Source organism: Theropithecus gelada, chromosome 14 (assembly GCF_003255815.1).
Source record: "Theropithecus gelada isolate Dixy chromosome 14, Tgel_1.0, whole genome shotgun sequence".
Lineage (NCBI taxonomy): Eukaryota > Metazoa > Chordata > Mammalia > Primates > Cercopithecidae > Theropithecus > Theropithecus gelada.
In genome coordinates, this window is record NC_037682.1 from 53,251,558 (window position 1) to 53,279,505 (window position 27,948).

Genomic DNA, 27,948 nt, shown 5'->3' on the forward strand with positions numbered 1-27,948 from the left:
TTACTTTACTTCTGTGACATTTTTTCATGTATAAAATGAGAACAGTAATCTATTTCACATGATTACTGCAAAAACCAAATATAATCATGAAGTGTTGAACAAAATGGTTTTCAAAAATACATCATCTGGCTGAGAAGAGGAGAAGAGCGGGGGCGGGGGGGCAATGAAGGAAGCAGGGTTGGGGGTCACTCAGGCAAGGCCTGGGCTCTGGAGATCTTTCTCCACTCTCCTCTGTAACCACCCCCAGCTTTAACCAGCCCTGCTCTATTTTTGCTATCTTTTTAAAGAAAACTTTTAATTTAGAAACAATTTTAGATTTACACAAAAGTTGCAAAGATAGCACAGACTGTCCCTGCATACCCTTCACCCAGCTGCCCGCGGTGTTAAATCTGGAATAATTGCTCCTGTCATCAAGATTGAGAAATTAACATTGGCACAATACTATTAACTAAATTATACACTTTATTCGGATTGCATCAGTTTTTCCACTAATATCTTTTCTGTGTCCCAGGATTCAATCCAGGATCCCACACTGCATTTCATCATCCTGTCTCCTTGGTTTCCTACAAACGCTAACAGTTTCTGTTACAGAATGACACTTTTTGAAGGGTACTGAGCACCTGTTTTATAGAAAGCCCCTCAATCTGGGTTGGTCTGATGTTCTCTCATGATTAGACTTCCGGGAAGGACACCACCGAGGTGAAATGCTCTTCTCATTCCAGTACAGCGGGGTGCATGATATCAATGTGACTTATAGGTGGTGATGTAGACCTTGGTCATTTGGTTATGCTATTTTATAAAACGGAGTTCCATATAAGATTTCTCTAGCTCAGCCGGGCGCGGTGGCTCAAGCCTGTAATCCCAGCACTTTGGGAGGCCAAGACGGGCGGATCACGAGGTCAGGAGATCGAGACCATCCAGGCTAACCTAGTGAAACCCTGTCTCTACTAAAAAATACAAAAAAAACTAGCTGGGCGAGGTGGCAGGCGCCTGTAGTCCCAGCTACTGGGGAGGCTGAGGCAGGAGAATGGCGTAAACCCAGGAGGCGGAGCTTGCAGTGAGCCAAGATCCGGCCACTGCACTCNAAAAAAAAAAAAAAAAAAAAAAAAAAAAAAAAAAAGATTTCTCTAGCTCATCTGCTAACAGTAAAAAATTGAAAATGACCAGTGTTTACTAAGAACGTCTGTTCCCCCTTACTGCGGGATCTCCTCCCACAGGCCTCAGAAGTATAAATGGTGCTGCCACAGCAAGTGGGTAGTAAGTTTTCCCAAGGACACCAGGAATGTCCCTCACAGGAAGAGACATTCTCACGACAACAAAGTTGTGTTCATTTAGAAGAAATTCACCAGAAAAGGCAAGCTATAGTTAATTTTTTAAAAAAGATCCCTAGGTGTGGCAGCCCCATGGAAACCTTTTATGTGGAGCCACTCTGAGTATCGGACAAACACAAACCGAAGAGGCACACCCTCCTTCAAAGTGAAATGTAACTGTGCACAACAGTACATGCTTGAGTGGGAAGGGGTATGCTTACTTGAGTGATCACTGTTTGTACAAGACCTGGCCCAGGACAGTGGGCCAGATAGGCCAGCACTTTCAGACATCAACAGGCCTACAAATCACCAGGAAATCAATCCTCAAAAGCAGATTTGCTTTCCGTAGGTCTGGGGTGGGCCCTGAAAGCCTGTACTTCTAATAAGAAACCAGCTGCTGACTAAGAAGACTCCCCTAAGCTGGATCTTGGATCACATTTTGAGTAGCAAGAATTTAGAAAGAATATCGCTTTGTTAAAACTGAGTTTAAGCAAACCGTTGCCCCAGGAGACTGTCCAGGGCCATCTCAGAAAGGGTAGACACAAACCAGATTTCTTCCCACTCCAACTCCTGTGTTGCCAGTAACAGAAACAACACTCACATACCCTTACATAAGCCACGGGTGAAAGGCAGGAAAAGACTTCTGCCTGAGACAAAGTGTACCCAAGGGAAGCTTCTTGGGAACAGGCAGGAGCAAATCCCATGTCCTGAAGCTAGAGAGCCAACACCCGTAATCTGGGAAATGGAACGTGTCTGTAGCCCTGTGCAGCCTCTGCTTCCTCTCTGTGTCTCTATTTGCTGGCTTCTTGCTTACACCACAGCCAAGAGGTGGAGAAGCAACAGTGCTTCTCGAAGTGCACCTTCAAGAAGCTCTAGGCAAATGTTCAACCCAAGGTGTTTTGAACTCATTGGGTAGAATGGGTTTGTTGATATTTTAAGATGTGAACTGAACTTGTTTTCCTTTGTCAGTGCTTCCCTTTGACCATCACAGATAATGGGTTGACTGGCTGGCTGCTGCTTTTCCCAAGGTGAACCTCATGACTCTATTTATTATAAAGCTCACTGTTGTGAGATGCAGCAAGTCAGACATGAACAACCATGTCAGCAAATATACAGCAATAAAAACTCTTTGACCATAAACAGTAGAAAAGTCCCTTCTACCTCCTATCCATCGGATATCAATGTATTATACAGCTCATTCCTCATGCCTCTGTGTCATCATTTTGAGGTCAGCCAGCAGGCTGGCGAAAGCTGGCATCCCACACTTCGCTGACAATATGCATGCTTATGGAGTTGGAATGGTTTTTTTTTTAATGATGTGTATATCTCAGGTCTCTTTTAAAAGCTGCCCAGGGAAGCAGGAACTGATACTCCTTCCGCTTGATCAATTTTTCAGAAGCAGGTGAGAGATTCAGGCTCTCCTTTGACAAAGTAACCTGTAATTTTCTTCTTTCACCAGAAGGTGGCACTTGTGGGCACCAGGACATTTGCCTTAAAGACTAGAAGCAAAGGAAACGCAAAGGGATACAAATGATGATTGGGAGAAAAGTGGGAGTGCTGATGCCTCTTTACTATTTACTATTAATAGTGGTTGTATATTGATTAGCATGTATCAGATACCATGTTCATCTTATTCATCTTTAAAAGTCCTGCAAAGTTTCATGTATTTCAAGTGTATCATTGCATGTTACAGACAAGAACATCCTGGGAGGTTGTGTTTCTCAAGGTTACATAGCTAGTAAATAGTGAAGCGAGATCCAAAACCCCAACTGTTTTTCCATCACGCCAAGTTTGGAACCCAGTGGTTCATGAGAGAGGGAAGGAACAGGGCCAGGCTGCTATCACAGTGAGGCCGCCTGTGGCCACTGGTTGTCAGGAAACAAGCCTCTGTTTAAACCCACACTGTGTACACAAACCTCGTCCAGGTTATTGAAGCCCTTCCGCCTCCGTTTGTTCATGTCATTCTCTCCGATTTGACCATCCACCTGCAATGGCCAAGAAAGCAGGGTGAGCTCAGGGGGCCACGAAGGGCTTCAGTCCCACTAAGATCCCTGAGGGTATAGGGCTGGCTTTGAGCTGGTGCTGTGGATGTGTCCCTGCCCACAAACAGCTGTCAGCCTACAGGCAGGCGTGGTAGTAAATTACTCTGCACTGTGACAAATGCTGTCACAGAGTTTTGTTCAGGCACAGTGGAGAGAACCTCACGCCACCTAGCAGCCAAGGCTTTGTCAGAAGGGGCCAGAATTACATCCCAAAAGATCTTCATGAAATATCAAAGCAAAAAGAATCCCAGTGACATAAGCAGGACAGGGATGATCTCCATTGCAATGTGGCCTTGGGCTCGGAGCAGTTCAACGCTTTGCCCAAGGCCACAGCCAGGTCTGCTGATGCTTTCAGTGTGCTGCCTTATGGAGACCACCTGGGGTCTCTCTGCACCCAGGGAGCCTCTCTCCTACAAGAGGGTGACCGGGCTCAACTTACATGGACTCTCAGGGCTCAAATAAGTTGCCCAGGGATTTGATGGCAAATCAAGTCTGCAATTCAGTCAGCATCACAGATACTAGTAAACAGTATTTTATTAACTTCAAATAAGCATTAACTACAGCCTGATGACTAGCCTGACCATACAGCCTGGTTTGCTGGAGGTGGGGGTAGTTCTGATTTACTGCTGTTTAGCCCCAGCCTGATTGTTAACAGTGCCCCCTTCACTGTCAGAAGTCTCCTGGTTTAGATGACACATGACATGGTTGCCCTATGAGAACTCCTCACAGCCCACTCTCTGCTGCCTGAATCTGGACATTGAAATCCAGAAAGCCCTGCTCTACCCAAGCCCGTTATATCACCCTGCAAGGGCTCCCTGAGGGCACTCAGCTGTCAGGCTTGTCTCCTCAGGGAATGAGCAGAACTCTAGAGGCCGAGCTGATGCTATGGCTGGAGTAGGAAAGACTGAATTTAGTAACTCCTCTGTACCCATGGGTAAGTCTACCCTTGTCGCTGGGCTAGGGTCCACCTAGGCTCCCCCATCCTTTTCTAGGGTAAGACCTCTCTGCTACCAGTCTTCAGCCACTGGAGCCTTCTCCAAAGAGCAAGCTCTGTCAGGATCAGGGAGCCATGTCCCACTGACCATAGATCGCTTCTTCAGGGAGCCTCCTACTGTCTCAGAGGGGCCCTCCATCGCAGGCCCACATTAAATCCAGTCTTTCTATCATTTTAGATGCAGGGGGAAGTGCTGCAGACCACCTGCTCACCTCAAACCCAGGCATACAGCCCAATCAGCCCCATAAATCCTAATCTACCCAATCACAGGAGGATTCTTTCACCTCCGGGTTGTTCTGAAACAACAACCCTAGGTATAGGTGCCCCAAACACAACCTAGTACGCACCCCCTCCCTCCAACGGAAAGCACCTGTCTCTTGTCCTCTTCCTCATCCCCTGCCCTCTCCCCACATTTACCAGCACCAGATTGTTTTGTTTTTAAAGACAAGATCAACCATAGTTTAGTCCATTGATATTTGCTCAAAAATTTGCCCCAGGCAGCACAAAACAACACATCAAAGGGCCCTGCCTTCTCTTGAACATTTTCCTCAGCTTCTAATAAATCATTATTCTGTGAATGGAAATGATTTTAAGCCAAAAGCTTGGGCAAACACCAAGAGAAACAGATGAGCTTATTTGCAACAATGTTGGGTCTTAGAGGAACAGGCTGTCTGGACCCCCAGCTCCACAGCCTGGGAATGCTGCTCTGGCCAGCCCAAACCTGGGGCCTGTGAAAGTACAGAATGTCCTACCCAACAAGAATGCTTCATGCATAATCTTAGGGTTTTCTGTTGTGTGTGTGTGTGTTTTTTTTTGTTTTTTGTTTTTTTTGGTTTCTACATTAAATGAGGATTTGGCTTTTCCTCCAAAGGGCAAAACATTTTACTCTCTTTTGTACTCAACAAGTGGGACTGTTCCACTGGAGCCTAGATAGATTGAAGACAGCCATATTAGCCATGGGCTTATGAAGGGCATTCCTGGGAAGGCCGTGCCCAGCCAGCAGCTCCTAAGAAGACTCCAAATCCTTCAGGGGGAATAAAGGACATGGACGGGGACAACCTCAGCCTCTCTGACCCACCCTGACCCATGGGACAACCAAATGTAGTCTCTGGAAAAGTTAGCAACACACATATCCGAATGGTTTCTACTTTTCTTTATGAATTTAACACTGAAGCACTGACTAAGAGCTAGGCTAAAACAAAAAGGTTAAGAACATTCGAACCTAGAGATTTATCTAATTTTTTCTTATCTGTATATCTATATTTGTGAACCATAATTGCTTCAGTACTCCCTTTTCCTCAGACCCTGTTTCACTCTACAAAGAATTGAAAGTACAAGAAGAAAGAAAATACTTATTGTGCCCAAAGAGAACATGAGAATAAATAACTTACGTTCTTTTCCCATTAAGGTTTCCAGCTCTTCCGCCCTAAGAACACTTTATCATGATTTCCCAATGATTTGAAAGAGTCTATATACCAAAAGGCATTTATTAAACTAATTCATTTTCCTATAAAAAAATCAAAGATGTAGATCTGCCAATCTGAACGTTTATTTGATCAGCACAAGATAACCATGTTCCCATACTGCCCGAGTTAATGTGATTTTAGCTCAAAGCAAACAAACTTTATACTTAGTTAGCTGGTATAGCCTAGCCCAGGAATAATTTAGATATGGGTCACAGGGGGAGAGGTTGGCCATTGCAGGCTATGGTTTTGTTGATTTGGGCAGCAGCTGTGATAGTTGGGAAGATGGCCAGTGATATCAGCAAGAGAGCTCTTTCTTCAAGGAATCATGGATTTGAGCATTGGTACTAATTATTTCCCAGCTGTGTGATCTCAGGAAAACCATCCAACTACTCTGACTTCAGTTTCCTTAACTCTAAGAAGACATCTTCTATTGTTTAGTTCATAAGCTGTTGTGAGAGTAATGAAATCACAGACATAAAACACTTCTTAAACTATAAAGTGCTAGACAGTAGTCTCCCCTCATCCATGGCAGATACGTTCCAAGGCCCCCAGTGGAAGCGAGAAACCGTGGATACTGCCAAACCCTAGATATGCTGTTTTTTTGACCTAGTGACTGAGACAGCTAAGGTGACTAATGGGTGGGTAGCGAGTGCACCGTGGATATGCTGGACAAAGGGATGATTCACATTCCAGGCATGATGGAGTGGGATGCTGTGAGATTTCATCATGCTACTCAGAATGGTGTGCAATCTAAAACTGTGAATTGTTTCTGGAATTATCCTTTTAATATTTTTGGACCATGGGTGAACACAGGTCACTGAAACCTTGGAAAGCAAAACTGCAGATAAGGAGGGTACTACTGTACAAGTATTAGACACTATTGGTGAGGTCAGTGTTAGTCACAGAATTTTATTTTATTTATTCTCTTTTTGGGGACAGGGTCTTGCTGTGTTGCCCAGGCTGGAGTGCAGTGGTGTGATCTTGGTTCACTGCAACCTCTGCCTCCCGGATTTAAGTGATTCTCATGCTTCAGCCTCCCAAGAAACTGGGACTACTGGTGTGCACCACACCGCAGGTTAATTTTTGTATTTTTAGTAGAGACAGGGTTTCACTTTGTTGGCCAGGCTGGTCTTGAACTCCTGGCCGCAAGCAATTCGCCCACCTCGGCCTCCCAAAGTGCTGGGATTACAGGCATGAGACACCGTGCTTGGCAGAGTAACAGAATTTTAAACATCTGAATTCTACTTCTGGCTTTGACATTTACCACCTACATGACTTATCAAAATGTAATCTCCCCAAGTCCAAGTTTCCCCACCTAAACATTGGCATGAAAATGTGTTCCCAGCCTTCCTCCAAAGGTGACAAGAGCAAATGGGATGTATATGAAAGTGTTTTGTATGCTGTAAAGGGCTCTATTGATTGTGGTTGCAGTACAGAACCAAGTGTTCAAGCCAGATCGCTTTACTCATCTTTTGAGAAAATAAGCGTCTTCATTTAACCATCATTTCTAAAGGAAGAGAACTATCATTTACTGAGCACCTTCCACCTGCCAGACACAGTGCTCAGACCTGCGGCACACATTTGCTCGCCTCATCTTTGCTGCAGTACTATGATGTACATGTTGTTACCCTCATTTTTCAGACAAGCAAAGGAGCTTTCTGAGAGGCTAGAACATTTGCCAAATCCCCAGCAGATGTAAATCTGTGTTTGTCTGCTTGACTTCTAACTGCATTCCCAATCTGTAAATCAGCTCTGAATCCTGGACTGAGACTGCACAGAGGAAAGGAGAGAGAACAGCTTCAGCCATGACCTGCGGGCACCTGGAGGGGTACTCCAGGGCCCTGTGCTGGCCTGGCCTTGGAAAGCGGCACCCTTGACTCCCCCAAGGCTTCTTTAAACCTCTGCAATGAGAAGTCCTGGAAACCTAGTGGGGAGCTTTGGCTGCTGGGTGTGTGGTTCTGTGAGAGAAGTCGGGGAAGTGAGGTGAGAGGAAGTTCATAAGGCAGGGTCCTTGCTTGTTTCGTTCACTGCTGCAGCCCCCGTACTGAGGAGAACTCCACATAAAATAGGCACTCGAGAAATGGTTGTCGAATGAGTGGATGGAAGGAAGAGGCACCTTCGCACATAATGCCACCCGGCTCTTCAGAAAGTGTCTGTGCAGGTGGCTCAGGAAGAGGAGAGTTGGGGAGGGGAACCTGGACCACTCAGACCGGACACTGAAAACGTCCGTCACATTTTGTGAATGCCACTCTGTCAGGGACCAGTGCTGGAGGATGAGGAGGACCTGGCTGAGCAGGATCAAACCTGGGGCCACCCACCTGGCTTCTGGGATGAGCTCTCCAGGGACAAGCGACAACTTCTGTTTTATCCCCCAAGGAGTGGGCTCAGGATGGGACAAAAAGTAGTGCTCTGCATATGTGTACAGTAATGACCATAGTGGCCATAAGTACAGGTGTCACCATGTATGGTAGGTCTAGGAGAGTACTGGTGGGTATTGTGAGTCTGAAGGTGTATGTCTGTGTGTGTGCCATGCACACAGGAATGACAGACGCCATGGTTATATGTTCAGGTGTCACCTGCATGCATGATGATAAGAGCCCTGGAGCCCCCAGGAACTGTCCCTTGCTATGAGGCTTTTAGATGCTCACCAGGACCACAGACAGATCTGCAGAAGCAGACCAAGGGCCTTTTAAGGGAAAATATAGTCCCCAAGTTCTCCTTTTTCCAGGCGTGGGCTGCCCAGTTTTCAGAACGAATCAACCCAATGGGTTGCCACTCACGGTGGGATGGAAAAGTTACTCTCTCTAAAAGTAAACAAGATCCTTGATGGAGAAAAAGGCCTTTCATTTTGCTTGAAGTTGATACATCTTGCTTGGATTGCATGTTATCAGGAAGATAAGATTAGGGGGGAAAGAAGAATTTAACGTCAGTGAAAATCAGGAGGGAGGTTCTTAAGCCTGACTCAGCAGAGAACCAGTGTATGCTTTTCAGATAAAGATGCCACATTGTAAACAAATGTGCACTCACAGCTCAATTCCCATATCAAGATATTCCTCTGGAAGATGGAGAGGAAGTTAGGGAGGGGCAGGGAGGAAGGTCAAACACAGATGCACCTACATGTACAGATATTGTCTGTATTTGAGGGGAGGGCTATTGTATAGACTCGTGCAAGCATGCCTGCCCTGTAGCTCCACTCCAGAAAGGCTGATGAGCAAGGTCATTGAGGGCTGCGTGTTTTGTTGTACTGATATCTTGGTGTAAATGTGAAGGAGCCCCTATGTATAGATGTGGAAGTATGCATGGATTTCAGAGTCTTATGTGCAGACATCCCCTGTGGCTGTGCAGGACCAGACCAGGGTGGACTCAGCGTTCTTTGCTAGTGGGAAATGTTGAGGCCAAAGAGCATTGCCATTAGATTCCCAAATCAAAAAATCATTCAGATACAACAAGGTATCTGGTAGGATGGGGCGAAGGAGGAAGGTACTTTCTATGTGGCCCTGATCACTGTGCTGGCATTGAATGGTAGACAGAATGCAGAGGTATCTCAGTGATGGCCAAGGCACAGTGTGGTGACCCAGTAGCCTTATGAAAGCACCCAACCCACCCAGAGGAAATGCTCCATCGCTCTGAGAACAAGTAATGCCCATGCCAGGCACTTCACTCAATGGCCACATCTCTACCTATCCAAAAATGGGGCAGAGTGCAAAGATTAAATGAGGCTGGGGGAGAGAACAGATCTATGGGCCTTGACTCCTCTCAAAATGGGTAGCCAAGGGACACACCCTGAAGAAGACTGAACAGGATTCAAAAGGGGCCAGAATTGGGCTGGGCAGAACCCTCCACCGCAAGCATTTTCTAGCAGAGCCAGAGGGAAGTGAAGTAAGGCCCTCAGCCCTTGGAAGGCCTGGCCAGCCTTGCTGATTCCTGACTTTTAACCATCCCCAGGTCCCAAGCCAGTGCTGGCCAGGCTGTTTCAATTCTGTCACTCCGTAAACAGAGGTGTGGTGAGTGAAAGGTTGAAACACCCCTCTCCAGTTCCCTCTGTGGGCCAAGCGGGAGAGACGCAGTGAATGGAGAAAGGCAGTACATGTCTGGCTCAGAGAGCTTCAAGAAACACTGACTGGCTTGCCTGGGGCCAAACAGCCGAAGACAGGGGTCCCTGGGCTGGAGGTAGAACAAGCTGACCACTGGTATCCAGAAGAGAGCCCCATTTGCTCAGTGGGAACACGGTGGGCAATGCAGCCCTCACACAGAGCCTCTAGGTGGGGCCAGCTCAGAGGCGGAGAGCGCTGGGTGCAGCTCATCATTTTAATTGCTTTGTTGCCATCTTCCTTGCCCAGCTAAGGCCTTGCTAGCCCATTCCTTCCTAGAGCTAGGGAGCCACAGAAGCATGAAGTATCCTGCTCCTGGAGTTGGCAAAACAGCTGCTGCAGCATCCCAGGGAGCAGGGAGTTCAGGCCTCAGTGGAAACAGTGACCACTGCTCACACAGCCCAGGGAAAGAAGGAGGCTAGGCAGCCCCACCCCCCCGGGCAGAGGGGCTGACTGGATATGGCTCCCTTGGCCAAGCTAAAGAGACTGTTGGCCACCTAGAGAGACTCAGAAACTTGCAGAGGCCTCCAGCCCACTGTCTTGTTGGTGGAGGGCACCCTGCCATGCTGGGGAGGGCAGGCAAGCTCTGGACAGGTACTTACAACTGCCCCCACCCCAAGCCACCCCTGCTCCCTCCAGTGCCTTCACTCTGGTCCTATTCTCCTCCACCCGTCTTCTCTTGTCTGCTCCCACTGACCACCCCAGGAGCTCCCCACTCTAGTCCTAGAACTCTGACATTTGCCATCTGCCCCAATGCATCCACATCTCATAGCCTGTCCTCAGCCCTCAACCTGGCTGGCTTCCCTGTTGCCTGGCACAGTCTCCAGGGCCCATCCCGTAGAAGAGCTCTCCTCCCTGAGCTTCCCAACTCCCTCCCTGCCTTTCCAACTGTCCCTTCCCCTTCCCATCTTCTTTCCTGGCTGCTCTGCCTCTGCCAGCCCCTCAAACTCCCTTGTTCCCTAAGGTTCGGACCCTTGGTTTTCAGTTTGCTCCCTATCTTCCCAACTGGACTCCAAGGTCAAGACTCACATCACTTCTGTATGTCCTATAACTAGATACACAACAAATGCCTTTTAATGAGTGGACTAATTAGTGTGAAGAAAGCATGGGGTAGGGGCAAAGCAATGAAGTACAACAGAGTAGCAGGTGACCTGGCCGAGGCACCCAGCCTCCATTTTTTTTTTTTTTTTTAGGTGGAGTTTTGCTCTTCTTGCCCAGGCAGGAGTACAATGGTGTAATCTCAGCTCACTGCAACCTCCGCCTCCTGGGTTCAAGCGATTCTTCTGCCTCAGCCTCCCAAGTAGCTAGGATTACAGGTGCCTGCCACCATGCCTGGCTAATTTTTTGTAATTTTAGTAGATACGGGATTTCACCATGTTGGCCAGGCTGGTCTCAAACTCCTGACCTCAGGTGATCTGCCTGCCTCGGCCTCCCAAAGTGTGGGGATTACAGGCGTGAGCCACTGCACCCACAGGCCTCCATTTTTATCTGTAAAGTGGGCACATTAAGCGAGAGAACTGGCATCATGCCTCCCGTGGAGATGTTAGCATCCACACGAAACTGTCACTGCTCCTTAGGTATGTGATGCCCAAACTATGTCCCGTGGCACCATGTGAACTCACAGAGGTGCCACAGAATATTTTTAATTTTCTAGGAGAACACTATCAGGTCTGTCAGACACCTTGAAAAATGCTCCTATTAAGTTATTTGGTCTTAACTACTTAATAAATGAAACTGTTAGGTATTTCTTTTGGTATAGGGACACCATGAAAAAAATTACGGAGACACTAAGGGTGCTATAAGTTGAGAACGTTTGGGAACCTCTTTATTAGGCTCTGAGCTCCTCAAAGGCAAGGTCCATATATTGTTCACTTCCGTATATTTGCTTCCCTCATCAGAAACGAAAACTGTAGCCCTAAAGTTGACCTATAGGAGAGCCCAATGTATATTTGTTGAATAAATGAATAAATACAAATTAATGGAACAAATGTGTAAATGGAGCATCACCACCATGCACTTCTGCCACTAAACTGATGGCCATCAAGTTCTAAACTGCTCAGCACAGTGAGAAATCATTTCATCCCCATCCCTCAGGAAGCAGAGCTGATCTGATTTACTTCTAAAAGCATTCACCAATGTGTCCTATCAGCTCGCTACCATGTCCTTCCTATAACCACTTTGAAGTCATGAAACTAGCTACACAGTGCCAGGAAGAACTTCCAAAAACACTCATAACTAATTCAAGTTCTACTAGTGTTTTCCGGGAGCGCCTGATCCATGTAACTTACTAGCCTCAACAGTCTGAGAATGTGACAATCTCCATTCCTCATACCCCGTCCATGTGCAATGGGAAATAAAACAAAAACCAGGCCGAAACTTACTCGTGGAGTCCTCTTCCTTGGAAATGTGAGGTTGAGATAGTTATTAGAAATGGATGATTTGGCCAAGCTGAGGTCAGCATTTTCTCCATAGTTTTTGCGCCAAGAATCTGTTGGGAAATAAAAGTGCAACTGTGATTTGGAACCAGGCTCCAGGAAGTATGGCTATAACAAGGAGGTGTTGGCCGGGCACGGCGGCTTACGCCTGTAATCCCAGCACTTTGGGAGGCCGAGACACGAGGATCACGAGGTCAGGAGATTGAGAGCATCCTGGCTAACACGGTGAAACCTCATCTCTACCAAAAATACAAAAAAATTAGCTGGGCGTGGTGGGTGCCTGTAGTCCCAGCTACTCAGGAGGCTGAGGCAGGAGAATGGCTTGAACCCGGGAAGCGGAGCTTGCAGTGAGCCGAGATCGTGCCATTGCACTCCAGCCTGGGTGACAAAGCGAGACTTTGTCCCCCCAAACTCAAGATGTAAATGACATACAGATCCACTTACATGCACAGAGGCTGGGTGAATGGAGTTTGGCCTCACAGTCAAGGGGAACACACTGGGCAGCCCCAGAACAGACCATACCAGTGTTAGGAGCAGTTAGACTCAGTGACAGGGACAGAGACGGTCCAAGGGGCCAAGCAAAATCTCTGTCCAGGTGCTTACCCACGGGCCTCAGTGGGGTGCCCCGGAAGAGCTCGTAGAACTTGGAGAGGTACATGACCATGCTGAGCTCGTCAGGCTCCTGGGCAGACACCATCTCTCTGCCCGTGGTCACTGGAGGGATCCCAAACTCTCGCTCTGCCACATCAAATGCGAGCTGGTTGTTCTCCACAGCGTCGTCTTCATTCAAAGAGTCAAAGTTGCTAGAGAATCAAAACAAAGTAGAGAAATTCAGGGAGAGGAGGCAGAGGTGCGGCGAGCTGAGCACCTTCAGGTGGTAAGGAGCACTGAGGGTGACACTCTGCCAGGTGTTGGCAGGGTACGGGGGGGAACAGTGACCCCACCCCTGCCCCCAGTTCTCACCCCACCACCCCACTGGTCAGGAAGGGACAAAATCAGACTCGGGCCATGATGACATTATTGCTGTCTGGACTAAAGCCATCAGAAGATGATTTAAACCTCTTGGGAACATTTATGAGCTATTTTACTTTTAAATACATCACCTTTTTAAAATTACAAAAGTAAAATGGGCATCTTGTAAAAAACATCAAATTATATAGCATATAAAGTAAAAAGGGAGCCCAGGCGCAGTGGCTCATGCCTATAATCCCAGAAGTTTCGGAGGCAGAGGCGGGTAGATCACTTGAGCTCAGGAGTTTGAGACCAGGCTGGCCAACATGGCAAAACCCTGTCTCTGCTAAAAATACAAAAATTAGCTGGGTGTGGTGTAATCCCAGCTACTCGGGAGACTGAGGCAGGAGAATTGCTTGAACCTGGGAGGCGGAGGTTGCCATGAGCTGAGATTGCATCACTGCACTCCAGCCTAGGCAACAGAGTGAGAGACTCCATCTCAAAAAAAAAAAAAAAAAAAGGAGAGTCCATCCTCTTAAGGTCACCTCGCTTCCTAAGGTACCAATTGCTAGCCCTTGGGTAGGGTTTGCTGTCAGTCTTTTTTGTGATTTGCACCTGGCTGTGAAGTTCTGCTGCTGCTGATTTAAATACAGATGCATCATGCTTCAGCATCACAGTGTTTCCTCAAACATCACCTGATCTTCCCGATGACCCTGCTGCTCTTTCTAATTTGTAGATGAAGAATCTGAAGCTCAGAGAAGGTAAGTGGCTTGCCCAAGGACACACAGCTTATGGATCTGGGTCTCAAACCTAATTCTATAAAACCCTCAAACTAGTCCCTGGAATTAGGTCTGGCCCATACTCCTCTCTTGAGGGTGGAGCTCCAAGGTGTGAATGCTCAAATTTCCAGAGTGTGGTGATGGGGGTCGGGGGGTAAGGGTAGTGGGGGGTGAGGTGTCAAGAATAACATCACTAAGCCTGAACCAATTTTTATCCTCACATATTAGGAACGCAGATCAAATGCACTGCTGACAGAGTAATCAGTGCAAAGCGAAAAGAACAAATGTTAAGAAAAATCTCAAATCGAAACACAGAAAAAGAAACATTGAACCAAGTAATGAAGATTCTGCATGCAGCAGAATAGCCTTGGCATCCCTTGTCTCCAGGGGCCAGCCTGGGCCCCAGACTCACATGAGCTCAGGCCGGAAGCGGTGAATGATGGCACACAGAGCCAAGCCGCTGCGCCAGGATGTGGTCAGGTCGGTGACGTTGACATGCTGGTAGCCCTCTGTCTGCTGCTGGCACCAGGTTAGGAGCTTGCTGGGCCGGATATCTGACTCTGCAAGAAGGAGAGCACAGGCAGTGAGGCTCTGCAGGAATCTCACACAGTCTGCCCTGGCGATCCCCTCTCATTGCCACCATGGCTGGGGACCAGGAGGAGCAGCCCCAAGGCAAGGGGGCAGGGCAGGGGGCCATTGGCATGGGTGCAGCTCCCTGAGGACTGCTGCTTGGGGGCCTGGTCAAGAGTGTGGCGGGAGGGGAGGGGAAGCATGTTCTCTTCCAGCAGAGTCCCTAAGACCTACTATGTTTAGGCCCTGCCAACAACATGCTCATCTAGTGGGGAAGACAGTCACAGAGGGGGTGACGATGACACAGTGCTGCAATGGAGGGAGAAACGGGTGCTGTGGGAGCACATTAGCAGGTTTGCCTGAGTCTGCTCTGGGAGAGGAATTCTCCAGAGAAAAGCGTAATGGGGAGGTACATTTGAGCTTGTTCTTTAAGAGCATCTAGGAACTTATCAGATGGAAGAAGTCATTCCAGGAAGATAGAAAGGACTGTGCGGTGGCAAAGAATCTAGAAAAACTTGCTATGTTTGTGTAACAGTGAAATGGTTGATTATAGTAAGTGGTTTATTACAGCAGTGGGGCACGTCGTGGTGCATGGAGGGGAAGAAGGAGTACAGCTGAGTTTGCCTAAGGAAGGAGAGGAGGCAAAGTCTGGACAGGCACAGGTAGCCAAAGAGGTCTCTAAGCAGGAGAGCATCCTGAGCCGAGTTGGGTGCTGGGAATTCCTCATTTAACCATCCCATCTCCCTGTGTTGAGCACCGGCCCTGTGTCCAGCGCACTGCTAGGCCCAGGATGACCAGGAAAAGGGTGAAGTGCATGAACCTCATTTCTACTTAAGGGGACAAGGCCCCCATGCTGGAAACAAGAGGAAAATAAGAACAAGTCCCAGTGAAATAATAACCCAGTTCATGTTTACTGTGCGAAGCTCTCAACACATACTAGCTCCTTTCATCCTCACAATGATGCTCTGGGCAGGGGTTCTCTTGGTCTTACAGAGGAGGAAACTGGAGTACAAAGAGGAGAGGTGCCTGCCCATGGTCTCACAGATAAAGGGGCAGAGCCAGGCTGGTTGCAGAGCCTGTGTCACCACAGCCACTGAGCAGGCCTCCTCCCCTCAAAGCCCTTCCCAGCCACCCACCAGGGTCCCAGGAGGGCCACTTACCCCTCCTGGAGAGGTTGACAGATCTCCTCACTGAACCCAGTCTCTCGAGAGGGTAGTGCTCCAGCTCCTTGGTGATGTACAAATGCTTCACCTATGAGCAAGAGAGACAACATGCTTGCCCACCAGTTTTCCCCCAAATCCTAGTCTCAGGGCCCCTAAACTCGACCTACCCCCAATTCAGTGCCTGCCACCATTTTCCTCTATTGCTAGGAGGCATGACCTTCGGCCAGGGAACCCAGGCAACTTGAATCATAGAGCAATGGGCCTCAATCTCCACCCAGATGCAGGCAAACTAAGTGGGAATGTGTGTAGCTAATTTGTGTGTATGTAATTAGCTAATTTTAAAAATTCACACAATTTTCTGTTCTATTGACCAAAAAGGTTGAGAGTTTGGTGGCTTTAAATCAGTGGAAGAAGAAAGTGACCCTAGGACCATGCGTGGTATGCAGAGAGCATGTTTGGCCAAGTAAATTATTTGAGACAGGTAAGATCAGCAATGCATATGCACAGTGACAATATATGTAAATACATGCACATATACATATATATATATATCTCCCCCGATATGTGTTCTAGTTCTGTCCTGTGGGCTAGAAAGAATGCTGACTCTAGTGGGGAGAAGAACTGGTCCCACCATTAGGCCAGCAGGCCTTGGTGGCCTTAGTCCCAGGAATGGACCAAAATTTAATGTGACCCCTCCCCACCGCCTCTTCCCACTGTTCAGTGCACAGTGACTCAGACAGGGCCCCAGGGATGCACTTGCCTGATGGGGCCTAACACAGTGGGAGTTGAGGTTTGGGTACCGCGTCCCTGGGTCCAACGTGTACTGCTCAAAGTTCTTGTTGATGTTCTCTGGGGTTGTCTGAGGTAACAGCCGGTAGAGACTTTCCCTGGAGGGAGGCGGAGCCTGGAGGTCAGGGATCACTTTTGCCACCTCAGGCCTTGTCCCCACCCTCCCCTACTTCCCCCTTCCTCTGGTTGAAGGGCTTCCTGGACATGTTTGTCTAACCCTTCCCTGAAATACCTGACACTCCTGGTTCTTGAGATCTGCAAAGTGGGGAGAAGGTCAAAGGAGCCGAGAGGAAAGGGGCACCTGGGTGACAGGGATGTTGGACTCCTCCACCCAGGCAGAGGGGAGGGACGCAGGGCTGGCAGCACGGTGGCCTGTGGTTTTGCCATAACCATGCTCAGCCACGCTGCCTCCTGCGGCCTGCTCCCCACGACCACAGGCTTCCACACCCAAGACTGTCAGAGGCCTGCCTCCGCCTGGCAGCCCTGACCTCCCCCTGTCCACCAGCTGTCACAGCCACGTGGCCAGCAGCAGGGGTCTGGGAGGAAGCCCAGGATCTCAGCAGTGGGAGAGGCCTGGAAAGCCAGAGAATCCAACCCCCATCCAGGACAGGGGACTCAGTACTGCCCTGGAAGATTCCCTTAAATAAACCTCTCTGGCTCTTGGGTGAACGAGCAATGCTGGGGAGTGCCAGCTGCAGGGCCAACCCAGATGAAGATTTCTCTTTGTCATCCAGGGCCCAAGGTCGTGGCCCCCAGAGCAAGTCACTGTAAGAGTCAGATCATGATGGAGAAAGCGTCCTGGGGATGCTGATGATCAGATCAGACCACACATGGGAAGGCAGAATGGAGGAGGCAGAGGCTCCAGGTATATCCAGCAGTCACCTGAGGGGTGATCTTGCCCCCTTTCCTGCCTGAGTGGCCCTGCCCCCCGTTAGCAGCCCTGCTGTCAAAGCTCACCTTTCAGCCAGCAGCTCCAGCGGAGGGGTGCCCTGGTTCCAGTTCTTCACCATCCATGCCGTGTCAAAGGCTGCCAGGAAGCCACGGGCACAGCCTGTACCCATGGGCCAAAATGGCTGCAAAAGAAAATGTGCAAAATTCCAGTTGATTCTGATAACTCCCAGTCTATGATCTCATTGTACCCAGCACACACTGACTACCAGGCCTCTGCAGGGCACTGAAGGGACAGAGAGGTGACAGGGCAGGGATGCTGCTACCTGTGAGGATTCACCACAAGGTCAAATAACTGTAGCAGAAAGTCAAACATAAAGGGTGCTATGATGCAGGCATCGCAAAACTGCTTTAGGGCTCAGAAAAGGCGAGACAAATTCCCACCCTGGGAGAGGGAGATGGAAATCAGAATAAGCTTCTTAAGAGTTGCATTAAGCTGATTTTCACAAATGGATGGGATTCTGATCCTGATCTACTTGGGAATGGTGTGGGCTACGGCATGGTGGTTGGAAAATGCTGGTGCCTGATGGAAGAACAGCCATCTGTTCTGGGTGTAACATGGAGCACGGGAGGAAGGCAGGGAGAAACCAAGCTCGGAAAGGAGTCTGGGCCAGCAGCAGGATGGGTACTGAGGGCTCAACCAAGGATCTTAGGTTCGAGTCCATGCACAATGGTTCCCAAGGACCAAGTCAACCAAGCTAAGTGCTGACTAATCTGCTCCATGAGCACCCAAAGCATGGTTTGGAATTTGACTCTTAACTTGGAATAAATACATAATCAGTGCTCACGCTAAAGAGAAAACTTTCTCCTTTCTGAAAACATTCATTTAATCTAAGGGTCCTTGCACCCTTGCAGATTTTCTGGGAAGAATTTTCAGCTGGGGAGCTGTGAATGGAAAAGAGACTTTGGGGCCCATACGCCTCTCCTGCACCCTGTGTGATCTCAAAGGCCACAAAGGGCCACCCACATGAGGAAGAAGTCTTGGCCCAGCTGAGGGTCCACACACTCTGAGAAGGATGGCCCACATGGCCCAGACCGGGGCTGCCTGATTTTGTACTTCATCAAAGAAGTCAGTGCAAAAGAGCCAGGAGATAGAAGAGAAGGCTCTCCTAACTACACTGAGTCCAAACAGGCTCCTCTGAATGCAGCAACAGGACAGGCTCTGAGGCCGGGACAGGCTTGGCAGAGTCCTGCCAACTGGCTGAGAGCCTGTCCTCTCCCCACTGCACAACAGCAGATACTGCCTGCCAGAATACAAATGTGGGATCTGTCTTGTAGAGAAATGTGGGGGCTCCGAGCGCAGGCGGTACCTCAAGCAAGCTGTCACCCACGAGGGCCACAAGCAGCTGGTGCGCCTGCCGCTCCCGCACCAGGGCCGCGTTCTCTGAGGCATACATGCAGGTAAAGTCAAACATGGCCACGTCAGGCTGCCCATAGTGGTTCATGGCAAAGTCTAAGGATGGCAGCTGGTAGTTGGTGGCAAAGTCTGCAGCTTCCCGGGCATAGGATAGCAGGTTGTCTTGGTTCACGTTCTCCGCACACAGCAGCATCTCTGTGTCGATGTAGTCCTGGGGAAGATGAAAACACAGTGAGGCAACCTCCCCCTCTAAAGGGCTAGCCTTCATACCCACCTCTTGGCAAAAGGACTTGGAATGGGTCTATACAGTGAGGCTAGTCAGAAAAGACATACAAAAACCAGGGCCAAGGGAATAAAGAGGAAATAAATCAGCCAGCTGTGAGGGTTAACACAGTTGTGATTAAGCATCAAATTGGGCTTTGAGCTTCCTGGCATCCAAGGCAAAAGGGAAATGTGATATGCTACAGAGCTTTCCTTATCACAAAGAAGGAAGCATAGAAATTCCTCAGGGGAGGCCATTTTTCCCTGGCATTAAATTCTAAAAGATCTATCTCACATAGGAATTGCAATAGGGCGCGTTGAGAGCTGGAATGAACAGTGCACTTGATAACGGTCTTGGAGCAAACAACGAGCACATTTCATAGGGCTGGTTCTCGTGAGAACTTTCAGTACAATTAAGAGACAAAGGAACCATCAGAAAGTGTGATTTTATAATAAATTCAGCTAAGTTAATGTGATCCAAATATGCCATGTTTAGTAGTCAAACAAGACCAGAAGAAGAAAATGGGTAACCTCTCCCACTTTCCGACATCAGTGACCCCTTCACTTGATGGGCTGAGGGCTCCTCAGAGCTTAGCTTTTTTTTTTTTTTTTTTTGAGACAGTTTCACTTTTGTCTCCCAGGCTAAAGTGCAATGGCGTGATCTCGGCTCACTGCAACCTGCAACCTCCGTCTCCCAGGTTCAAGCGATTCTCCTGCCTCAGCCTCCCCACTAGCTTGCTTTTGGTGCTAATTGTTATGCTCCTCTCATGGGGAGTGCAGAACCCTGAGCTGCAAGGACTGGAGTATCCATCCTGGAGGGACACTGGCAGTGAATCACAGGATGTCAGGATTGAAGAGAGCTGACAAGCTTAGTGTATCCCCAGAGTCCAAGCTGCTCACCGTGTGGCTAAAGAAACTAAAAGACCACCTTTCTCAAAGGTGACACAAAAAGTACAGACACCTGGAATGGGAGGGGACCAGTGTGTAACATGAACACAGGCTTTGGGGTCAGTGAGAGCAACAGGTCAAAGTCCACCTCTGCTGTTTACCAACTAAATCTGGGCCAGTTATTTAACTTGTCAGAGTCTCTGCTCTCTCATCTGTAAAAAGGGAATATCAAAACCTACTTCACAGAGCTGCGTGAGAAGACGGAATGAGTGTACACACGAAATCCCTAGCCCCATGTGGGAAGTGACTGATGAATAGGAATTCCTGTACCCTGTAATTCATGCTGGCTCCATATATGGCTTATGATGAAGTATATCCTGGACCCAGCCAAGGCACCCTCAATCACAAAGGTCTTCACAGTCACAGGGTACCGCGTCTACAGCCAGACTGACCACTGCCTCAATTTTCTGAGTAGCCATGATTTCAAATAGCCTGTTCTGGAAACTCATATTTCCCCCATCCAAACCAAACCCTCCAAATTGCAGCCAGCACTGGTCCAAGAGCTCTCCGTCAGGCCCCAGTGTCCAGGATGGAATTCCTGTTATTTGATTTCTTTTCTGATCCCTGTTTCTGCGGCCACATGATCACTTCTCTCTCCGTAGACGTGGAGGTGAGATGGGGGAAGACAGAAGGGAGAGGTCTCAAATACCCCCCCTCAAAACATGCCCCAAGCATCCCTAAGATGGAGTGGGTGACATTACACAATGAAGACAGTGCCCGGCATGGACTCCTCATGCAGGAGAGTGGGGACTCAGCAAAGGGAAGACACTGGGCTAGAGCTGGCTGGAAGCCTAGTGGCCTAGGGCTGCTGTGGGGTCTCTTAGCGGCTGGAGGGTCCCAGATGATTGGGGGGAATGGAAGAAAGAGCAATACCATAGGGAGCAGATGAGGAAAAGGACAGGAGGACAGAATCCCAGCCCACACATGTATGGGCCGGCAGAGGCAGGGGCCCAGGGAGGTTGTGGGCTGGGACATCCTCCTTGTGGGGAAGAGAAAGATGGACACAGCTGAGAGCCCAGAGGCACAACTGCTTGAAGAGAAACTGCTCTTCCGTCGGTAGCCATGGAAAGAAGCCCAGAGATCAGCTGGAATCAGTGGGGAAGCTGGAAAACCCCTTGTCCAGAGGTTAGTCATTCATTCAACAAACATTTACTCAGCACCTTGTGTGTGGCTATGCGGATCCATGTAGGGAGAAGAAAACAGAAAACTTGCCATGCCTCCAGGGAGCAAGAGAAGAATGTAAATTTAAACAGCCCCGGGAAGATGGGTCGGGAACTCGGCTGGACACCTGGAGTTTCAGGCTATAACTCTTGTTCCAGTCAGGTGTCCAGCCTGTGGCCTTCAATTTCTTTCCCATCTTGTACCTTAGGCTCCTCAGCACCAGCCTCAGGAGCTGCTCCCAGGGGCCTCTGAGGGAGAACGAAAGGCCTTGATGAAGACAAGCATGGGCCTGGAGGGGCTTTGACAACTGCCAGGGAAGCAAGTTGCCATAAGCAACAGGTTGCTGCCTGGGCAAATACCCTGGGATGACCTGAGGGTGATCTTTAGCATCCCAGGAGGCCAGGGTGCTCTGCAAAACACAAAACCTATCAAGCTTTGCCTGCCTGTCTAGCCCCTCCTCTGCAAAGGTGCCCACTACCCCTACACCCCTGCATCCCCCAGTTTCAGATGAAGGCGGCAACTTCAGGAGGCAGCTTCTGTGAGGCAGAGGGAAGAAGGGGACGCCGCCACTCCCAGACTGACAGCCAGCAGTGGGACACTGCGGAAACCCATCGCCCACCCATCTGCTGGCGTGCTCAGCCCACTTGACCAAGCCCACATTCACAGCCTCCGTCCACAGCTTAGGCTCTCAGCAAAGACCTGAGCTGAAGTGGAGAAGGCCTACGGGGCGGCTGGGTTACTAATACCACCCAGCCGGCTGCCAGCACACGCAGGAGAGAAGATGGGCGCATTCTTCTCTAACAAGCAGCAATGAATGGCCACCATGCTGCCTGGGCTCCAGGCAGACACCCAGACAGCAGGCTGACCTTGGGCTGCATGATCCTTATCTTGAGGTGGCAGCAGCAGTAGTGACAGTGGTAGCAACAACAGGGGCTCTGGAAGGGTTGAACACCTGACCGAAGAAGCTTCCAGTTAGGGGCCACTACTCCATGTTTCTTCCTTCCAACCCTGCTCTGTGTTTAAGCATGAAGTCACAAAGCCACAAGGCAGAGGCCAGGACGCCAGCAGGACAAAAAAGCCAATGTGCAACCAAGGCTGAGAAGTTACAGAGGGAATCTACAAACCCGCCCTCTGCCAGGCACTGTGCTGGCTTCTCTGTATATATCTCCTATTTGCTCCTTCCAAGAACCCTTTCGGGCAGAAACTATCATTCCTATTTTGTAAATAACACTGAGGTTCAGGAAGGATAAATAGTTTGCCCACAGTCTGGAGTTGGTACGTGGCAGTGTCAAGATGCAGATTGAGTCTTCTTTGACTGCATGAATAATGAAATTCCCCCACAAGGTGACAAGGGTCCACAGCGTGAAATTCACAAGTCAAAGGATGCCTATGTCTCATTACGACATGGAGCCCCCATCTGCCTCCAAATGACATGTGACCTCCCAGAGAAGAGGCAAGGCTGGATGAGACTTGGGAAGGAAAAGACTCAGTCAATCCACATTAACACCTGGTAAAGGTCTCACAACGGCACACGCCCATGTGCAGAAAATTCTCTGTGCATATTGGCGTGGGCTGCTTTATCCACCACTCATGTAACACCAAGAGAAAGAAGGGTGTGAGCGGGTGGCACCTTCCCCACTCCTCCCCTCGCTCAGTTTCTGGCAGGACCACATCTGCTTTCACACCTGCCGAAGTCACCAGCCCAGGTCACAAAGTCGGGAAATCGCAGCCAAGAGGTACGTACGTTAATGATGACACCTTTGTCGAGCAGGCTCTGCTTCTTGGCTGTCATGACAAAATAGTGGGTGCAGTCCTTGTAGTAAACAATGTTCTCAAGATCTATGCCTGAAAAGAGAAGCATTCACAAGCTCAGCGTTACTTCCTCAGCACCAACTGTGTGCCAGGGACTGTACTTTGCCTCATTATTGGTCTCGTTATTTATCTGCAGACTATTCATGTTAGCCCAGTTTTTAAGGCATACAAGGCTGGCAAAGATAAAACAGAGTGTTAGAATCTACCCAAGTCCAAGCAGCTAGCTTCTATAGTTCCATAGAGGCATTATTCTTGTTAAAACTCACAATGTCTGCAGGGGTTGTGGGCCAGCATTTATAACTTAGAGGCAGGTAATTGTGCAGAAAAGCCAAGTGCCGGCCATGGCCACAGAAGCTCAGCAATGACACGGCTGGGATTTGAACCCCAGGCCATCTAGCTCCAAGTCCTGTCCACTGTGCCCTCCGTGTGCCCATGGCTGCATAGAGCTGTGGGAATTCTCCAATGACCATGCCAAGGAATATTTCTACCATTTCCCTGCTTGGATGTGAAAACTCAAGGGCAGTGGTAGGAACAACTCAGGGTAGAAGGCTGGGCTATATCTTTTGGCACTTTCCACCAATCACAAGACACCTTACACACTAAGTTCCTGCATTTAAAACCACGCTGTGCAATGAGAGCTTAGCTGCATTGTTCTCAAAGGGAGGTCCCTGGCCAACAGCATCAGCATCACCTGAGGACATACTAGCAACGCAAATTATCGGGGCCCTTCTCCAGACTCACTGAATCAGAAACCCTGGGGATAGGGCCAGCACTCTGTGCTTTAACAAGCTCTAGGTGATGCCAATTCATACTCAAGTGTGAGGCTGACTGGCTTATTTGAAGGGAGATAAAGGAACAGCCACATGGCAACATAGCATTTACACAAGGCGTGCTGGGTAACTCTAGGAACACCTTTATTATAGTTAAATAGGATACAGGCATCAATGCAGAGGGCCCCCAGGAGAATCAGGAAGGTCACAACTGTCACTTTCTGAGGGCACTGTTGTGAAACAATGGCCGAAGGTGACAACCACAGCAAAGTTTAAAGGAAGTTCACTGAAACGTGGAAAAACACACTCAATGTCCTGCTCTCATTTCTATTGAGTGGCTTAAATAGTTACTTTCTTGGGTTTTAGGGGAAGGGAGGGTTGGAGGATTCTCAAATCATTCAAAAGGACACCATATGTTGGCAGGAAATATTCAAGCTTTTAATGAAATAATGCAATGGAGGTGAAACTCAGAGGGTCATGCAGTGGGCACACACCCTCGTGGCCAGTGAGAGGCACAATCTCGCTCAACAACTAATGCCATTCCTAGAAAATGATCTTAAATATCTGTAACAGTAAATAACTGGAAGGCCTACATCAGAGGTCAGCAAGTTTGTGTGTGTGTGTGTGACAGACCAGCTAGGAAATATTTCTGGCCGGTGGGCCCTATGGTCTCTTTCATGACCTCTCATGGTGGAAGCAGCCATCAACTGTCATGTAAAGAAATGTGTGGCTGGGTGACCATCAGCTTTTATGTATGGATGCTGAAATCTGATTTTTAAATCATCTTTATGTATCATAAAATATTTTTTTGATTGTTTTCTTCAGCCTATATATATAACCATTCTTAGCTCGAAGGCAGTATAGAACCATGTGGCCAGCCATAGTTTGCTAATCCTTGGTTTCAATGCTTAGGCAGTGACAATACATCAATTTGATGAGATCCTCCACAGCCCCTAAAAGTGACCAACAGGAGGATGATGTTTGGAATGTGATGCTGAATGAGAAAAGCTGAATAGTGTGGACACCGTGATTTGAGCTGCAGTCACGTAACAAGCAAGCACGCCAGTGGAAAATGACAGAAAAAGAGTAGGTGAGTCTGAAGACTATTCCTGTGTGAGGTGGTCAGATTGTGGATGATTTATTTTCTGTATAAAGATTTTATTTAACATTGTTGTTCCATTGCTTTTCAAGGAGAAATACGTGGGGTTTTTTTGTTTTTGGTTTTTGAGACAGTCTCACTCTGTCAACCAGGGTGGAGTGCAGTGGTGCAATTTCGGCTCACTGCAACCTCCGCCTCCTGGATTCAAGCGATTTTCCTGCCTCAGCCTCCTGGGTATGCTGGGACTACAGGTGTGTGCCACCACGCCCCGCTAATTTTTTGTATTTGTAGTACAGATGAGGTTTCACCATGTTAGCCAGGATGGTCCCGATCTCCTGGCCTCATGATCCGCCTGGCTTGGCCTCCCAAAGTGCTGGGATTACAGGCATGAGCCACCGCACCCGGCCGAAATAAATGTTTTTAATCAGGTTAAGAAGAAAGGAAAAATATCTGGAATTTGCTTAATTGGAGACAGGCGACTCATCCCCCTTTCCCCTCACCCTGTTTTTCTCTGCTGTCCCTATTGCCACCTGATGAGTCACTGGTTTATTTGTGTTTTGACTGTCTATTCTCGTAGAACATAAGCCCAAGAGGGAGGGATTGTGTTTTGCTCACTGCTCGTTCTCAAGCCCTAGAACAACATCTGGCACATAGTAGGCATTCAATAAGTATTAGTTGAGTGAATGAATCAATACCTCCTATCCTCTAGGCCCGTGGCCGGGTGACAACTGGTGCCAGTACAGGTTATGTTCCTGGGCATACCTGGATGTCCCTCTTGGGGAAGGGCAACTGCTACATTGCACAAAAGCACCTGGGAACCTTCAGGAACCATCCATAGGTGACTGGCTCCCTCCTCAGCATTCCCTAAATATCCTGCTGACCTCGGGCACAGTGCTGGCCACCTGCCTTAGGATGGTTTACACTGATATCCCTTACTGGACAGGGAGCCACTGTGGGAGGGATCGTGTCAACCTCCACTTTGTACCCCACAACACTGAGAATTGACACGTAATGAGCACTCAGCAAATGTCCACTATCTCCTTTCATGTACAACATCTAGAACATTCCCTCAAGAATCTCTCTTGTCCCAGAAGGAATCCTGTCTGTATTCACTGTCCTAGGGAAAATCGTTACTTCCACTGTATCAGAGTGAATCCCTCCAGGCCCAAGAGCCCAGAAAGCCAGCATACGCCTCTGCACACCTTAGAAACTGCAAACTTTAGACCTTGGCCTGGCTGGGAGAAAGGTGAAGGTCCCACCTGTTTCTTCTTTAAGGTCCTGAAAAAATTTCTGATTGAAGATGAAAGCCACGCCGCTAATCTCTTCCACCTTGGCCTCTGCTGTGCTGTTTCTGTTTATGAAGTTGGCGGTGATGGCAATTGCCAGCTTCCCACGGAATTCTTTTCTTCTGAACCCTGCATGAGGAGAAAGGAAAAAGTGTGTCTATCTTCTGGATTTGGTGTGAAAACTGAAAATGATTATTGGGAGAGCTGTTCCCAGATGCCTCCCAGGCCAGAGAAACCAGGATTCTGGATCTCTAGAGGACAGGAGCGGGCAGAAATGCTGAGGTTTGCTCCCAAGGCCTTTAAAAGTCCGTGAGATTTTGTCCTTTTCTAAAACCTATAGGACTTGGTTAGGCTTCAACAAACAGAAGGCCAAAGGGATCCTTCCCAACAGGCAGTCACAGGGCGCACCCTTTTAAGGATGTGTCAGGCATTGTTGCTAGATACACTCATGAGAGACCCGCACACACTTTGAATTTATAGCATTAAAACTACTCTGTTAGCATTTCTCATGGTGCCACCACCCCTGGCCCCCTTGAAAAGTAGATTACGCAGGACAGGGATTTTAACAAAGTTTCTTTGTATCTCCATTTTTGGGGGCTGTATTATGTCCCTCTCCAACACACACACACAGATTCATGTGTTGAAGTCCTAACCCCAGTACCTCAGTATGTGACTCTATTGGAAACAGCGTCATTACAGGTATAATTAGCTAAGATGAGGTCATACTGGAGTAGGGTGGGACCCAGCTTACTCCAGTATGACTGGTGTCCTTTGAAAAGAGGAAAATAGTGCACCAGTTCCCAGTAAGTGGCACTTAGTACATCTGCAATGCATATATAAATGAATAGATGGCATTCTAGCTCTCATTCGTTTTTTGTTTTGTTTTGCTTTGCTTTTCAGACAGGGTCTCACTCTGTTGCCCAAGCTGGAGAGCAGTGGTGCCAATCATGGCTGACTGCAGCCTCGACCTCCCAGGGTCAAGCAATCCTCTCACCTCAGCTGGCAAGTAGCTGGGACAATAGACATGTGTCACCATGACTGGCTTATTTTTTTTTAACTGTTTGTGGAAACAGGGTTTCATCATGTTGCCCAGCCTTAGTGCTCTAATTCTTGTTTTCAATGATTTACATTAAAATTGCTCTTGAATGGCAGTGCTATGGAGGATCACAGCAGCTGGTGCAGGGTAAATGCACCAGATAGCAATAACTGAAGCATACCTTTAGAATGACCCTGTATGGCTGATGCACCTGAATGTGTGTTCTGAGCTGGGGAATCCAGGAGTGGCCAACCCCAAAACTTGTTCCTTCTCTATGAGGGACATTTGAGCTCCTGGCCCATCCTGTAGAACATGGACCATACAGGGGGATCCAGGCCCTGAGTTCTGGGTTGGATGAAGGTTGCCAGGTGGAGGTTAAGAGGAGGGTGTTAAGTGAAAATGCTGTATAAACTGCCCACTGTTTACAAGCAGTTGTGGTTTTCCTGCCCGGGCTGCCACCACTGGGCTGTGAGGTTGTGCTGTCCAGCCCGCCGCCATTGGACCATTTCTGTAGGGAAGCCGGGTCACCTGTCCAGCCCACCGCCACTGGACTCTCTCCCTTGTGAATCCCTAATAAAACCCCATGTCTGTTTTGCTGGCTCTTGGTCTCTTCTTTGGCCTCTTGAACTTGGTACTTTCCCTATTGAGGTTCATGGGGGTTCGACATAACAGATGGTCAC

General features: G+C 48.6%; 1 protein-coding gene across 17 annotated transcripts in view; it reads right to left on the minus strand.

The window, feature by feature from the left end:
* The window catches only part of MICAL2 (microtubule associated monooxygenase, calponin and LIM domain containing 2), a 152,100-nt gene that overhangs the window by 24,567 nt on the left and 99,585 nt on the right, over nucleotides 1–27,948 (minus strand). For all 17 annotated transcript variants that reach the window (XR_003115590.1, XR_003115587.1, XR_003115588.1 and 14 more), the window contains 10 exons: nucleotides 26,206–26,361; nucleotides 23,010–23,110; nucleotides 18,849–19,106; nucleotides 17,548–17,663; nucleotides 16,562–16,688; nucleotides 15,799–15,889; nucleotides 14,481–14,628; nucleotides 12,942–13,141; nucleotides 12,285–12,391; nucleotides 3,227–3,295 (listed from right to left, as the gene is read on the minus strand). Coding sequence is in view for 11 of the 17 variants with exons in the window: in XM_025356023.1 (XP_025211808.1) it covers nucleotides 3,227–3,295; nucleotides 12,285–12,391; nucleotides 12,942–13,141; nucleotides 14,481–14,628; nucleotides 15,799–15,889; nucleotides 16,562–16,688; nucleotides 17,548–17,663; nucleotides 18,849–19,106; nucleotides 23,010–23,110; nucleotides 26,206–26,361 (1,373 nt within the window). In the remaining 6 variants the exon portion in view is untranslated. The remainder of the gene's footprint in view (nucleotides 1–3,226; nucleotides 3,296–12,284; nucleotides 12,392–12,941; nucleotides 13,142–14,480; nucleotides 14,629–15,798; nucleotides 15,890–16,561; nucleotides 16,689–17,547; nucleotides 17,664–18,848; nucleotides 19,107–23,009; nucleotides 23,111–26,205; nucleotides 26,362–27,948) is intronic.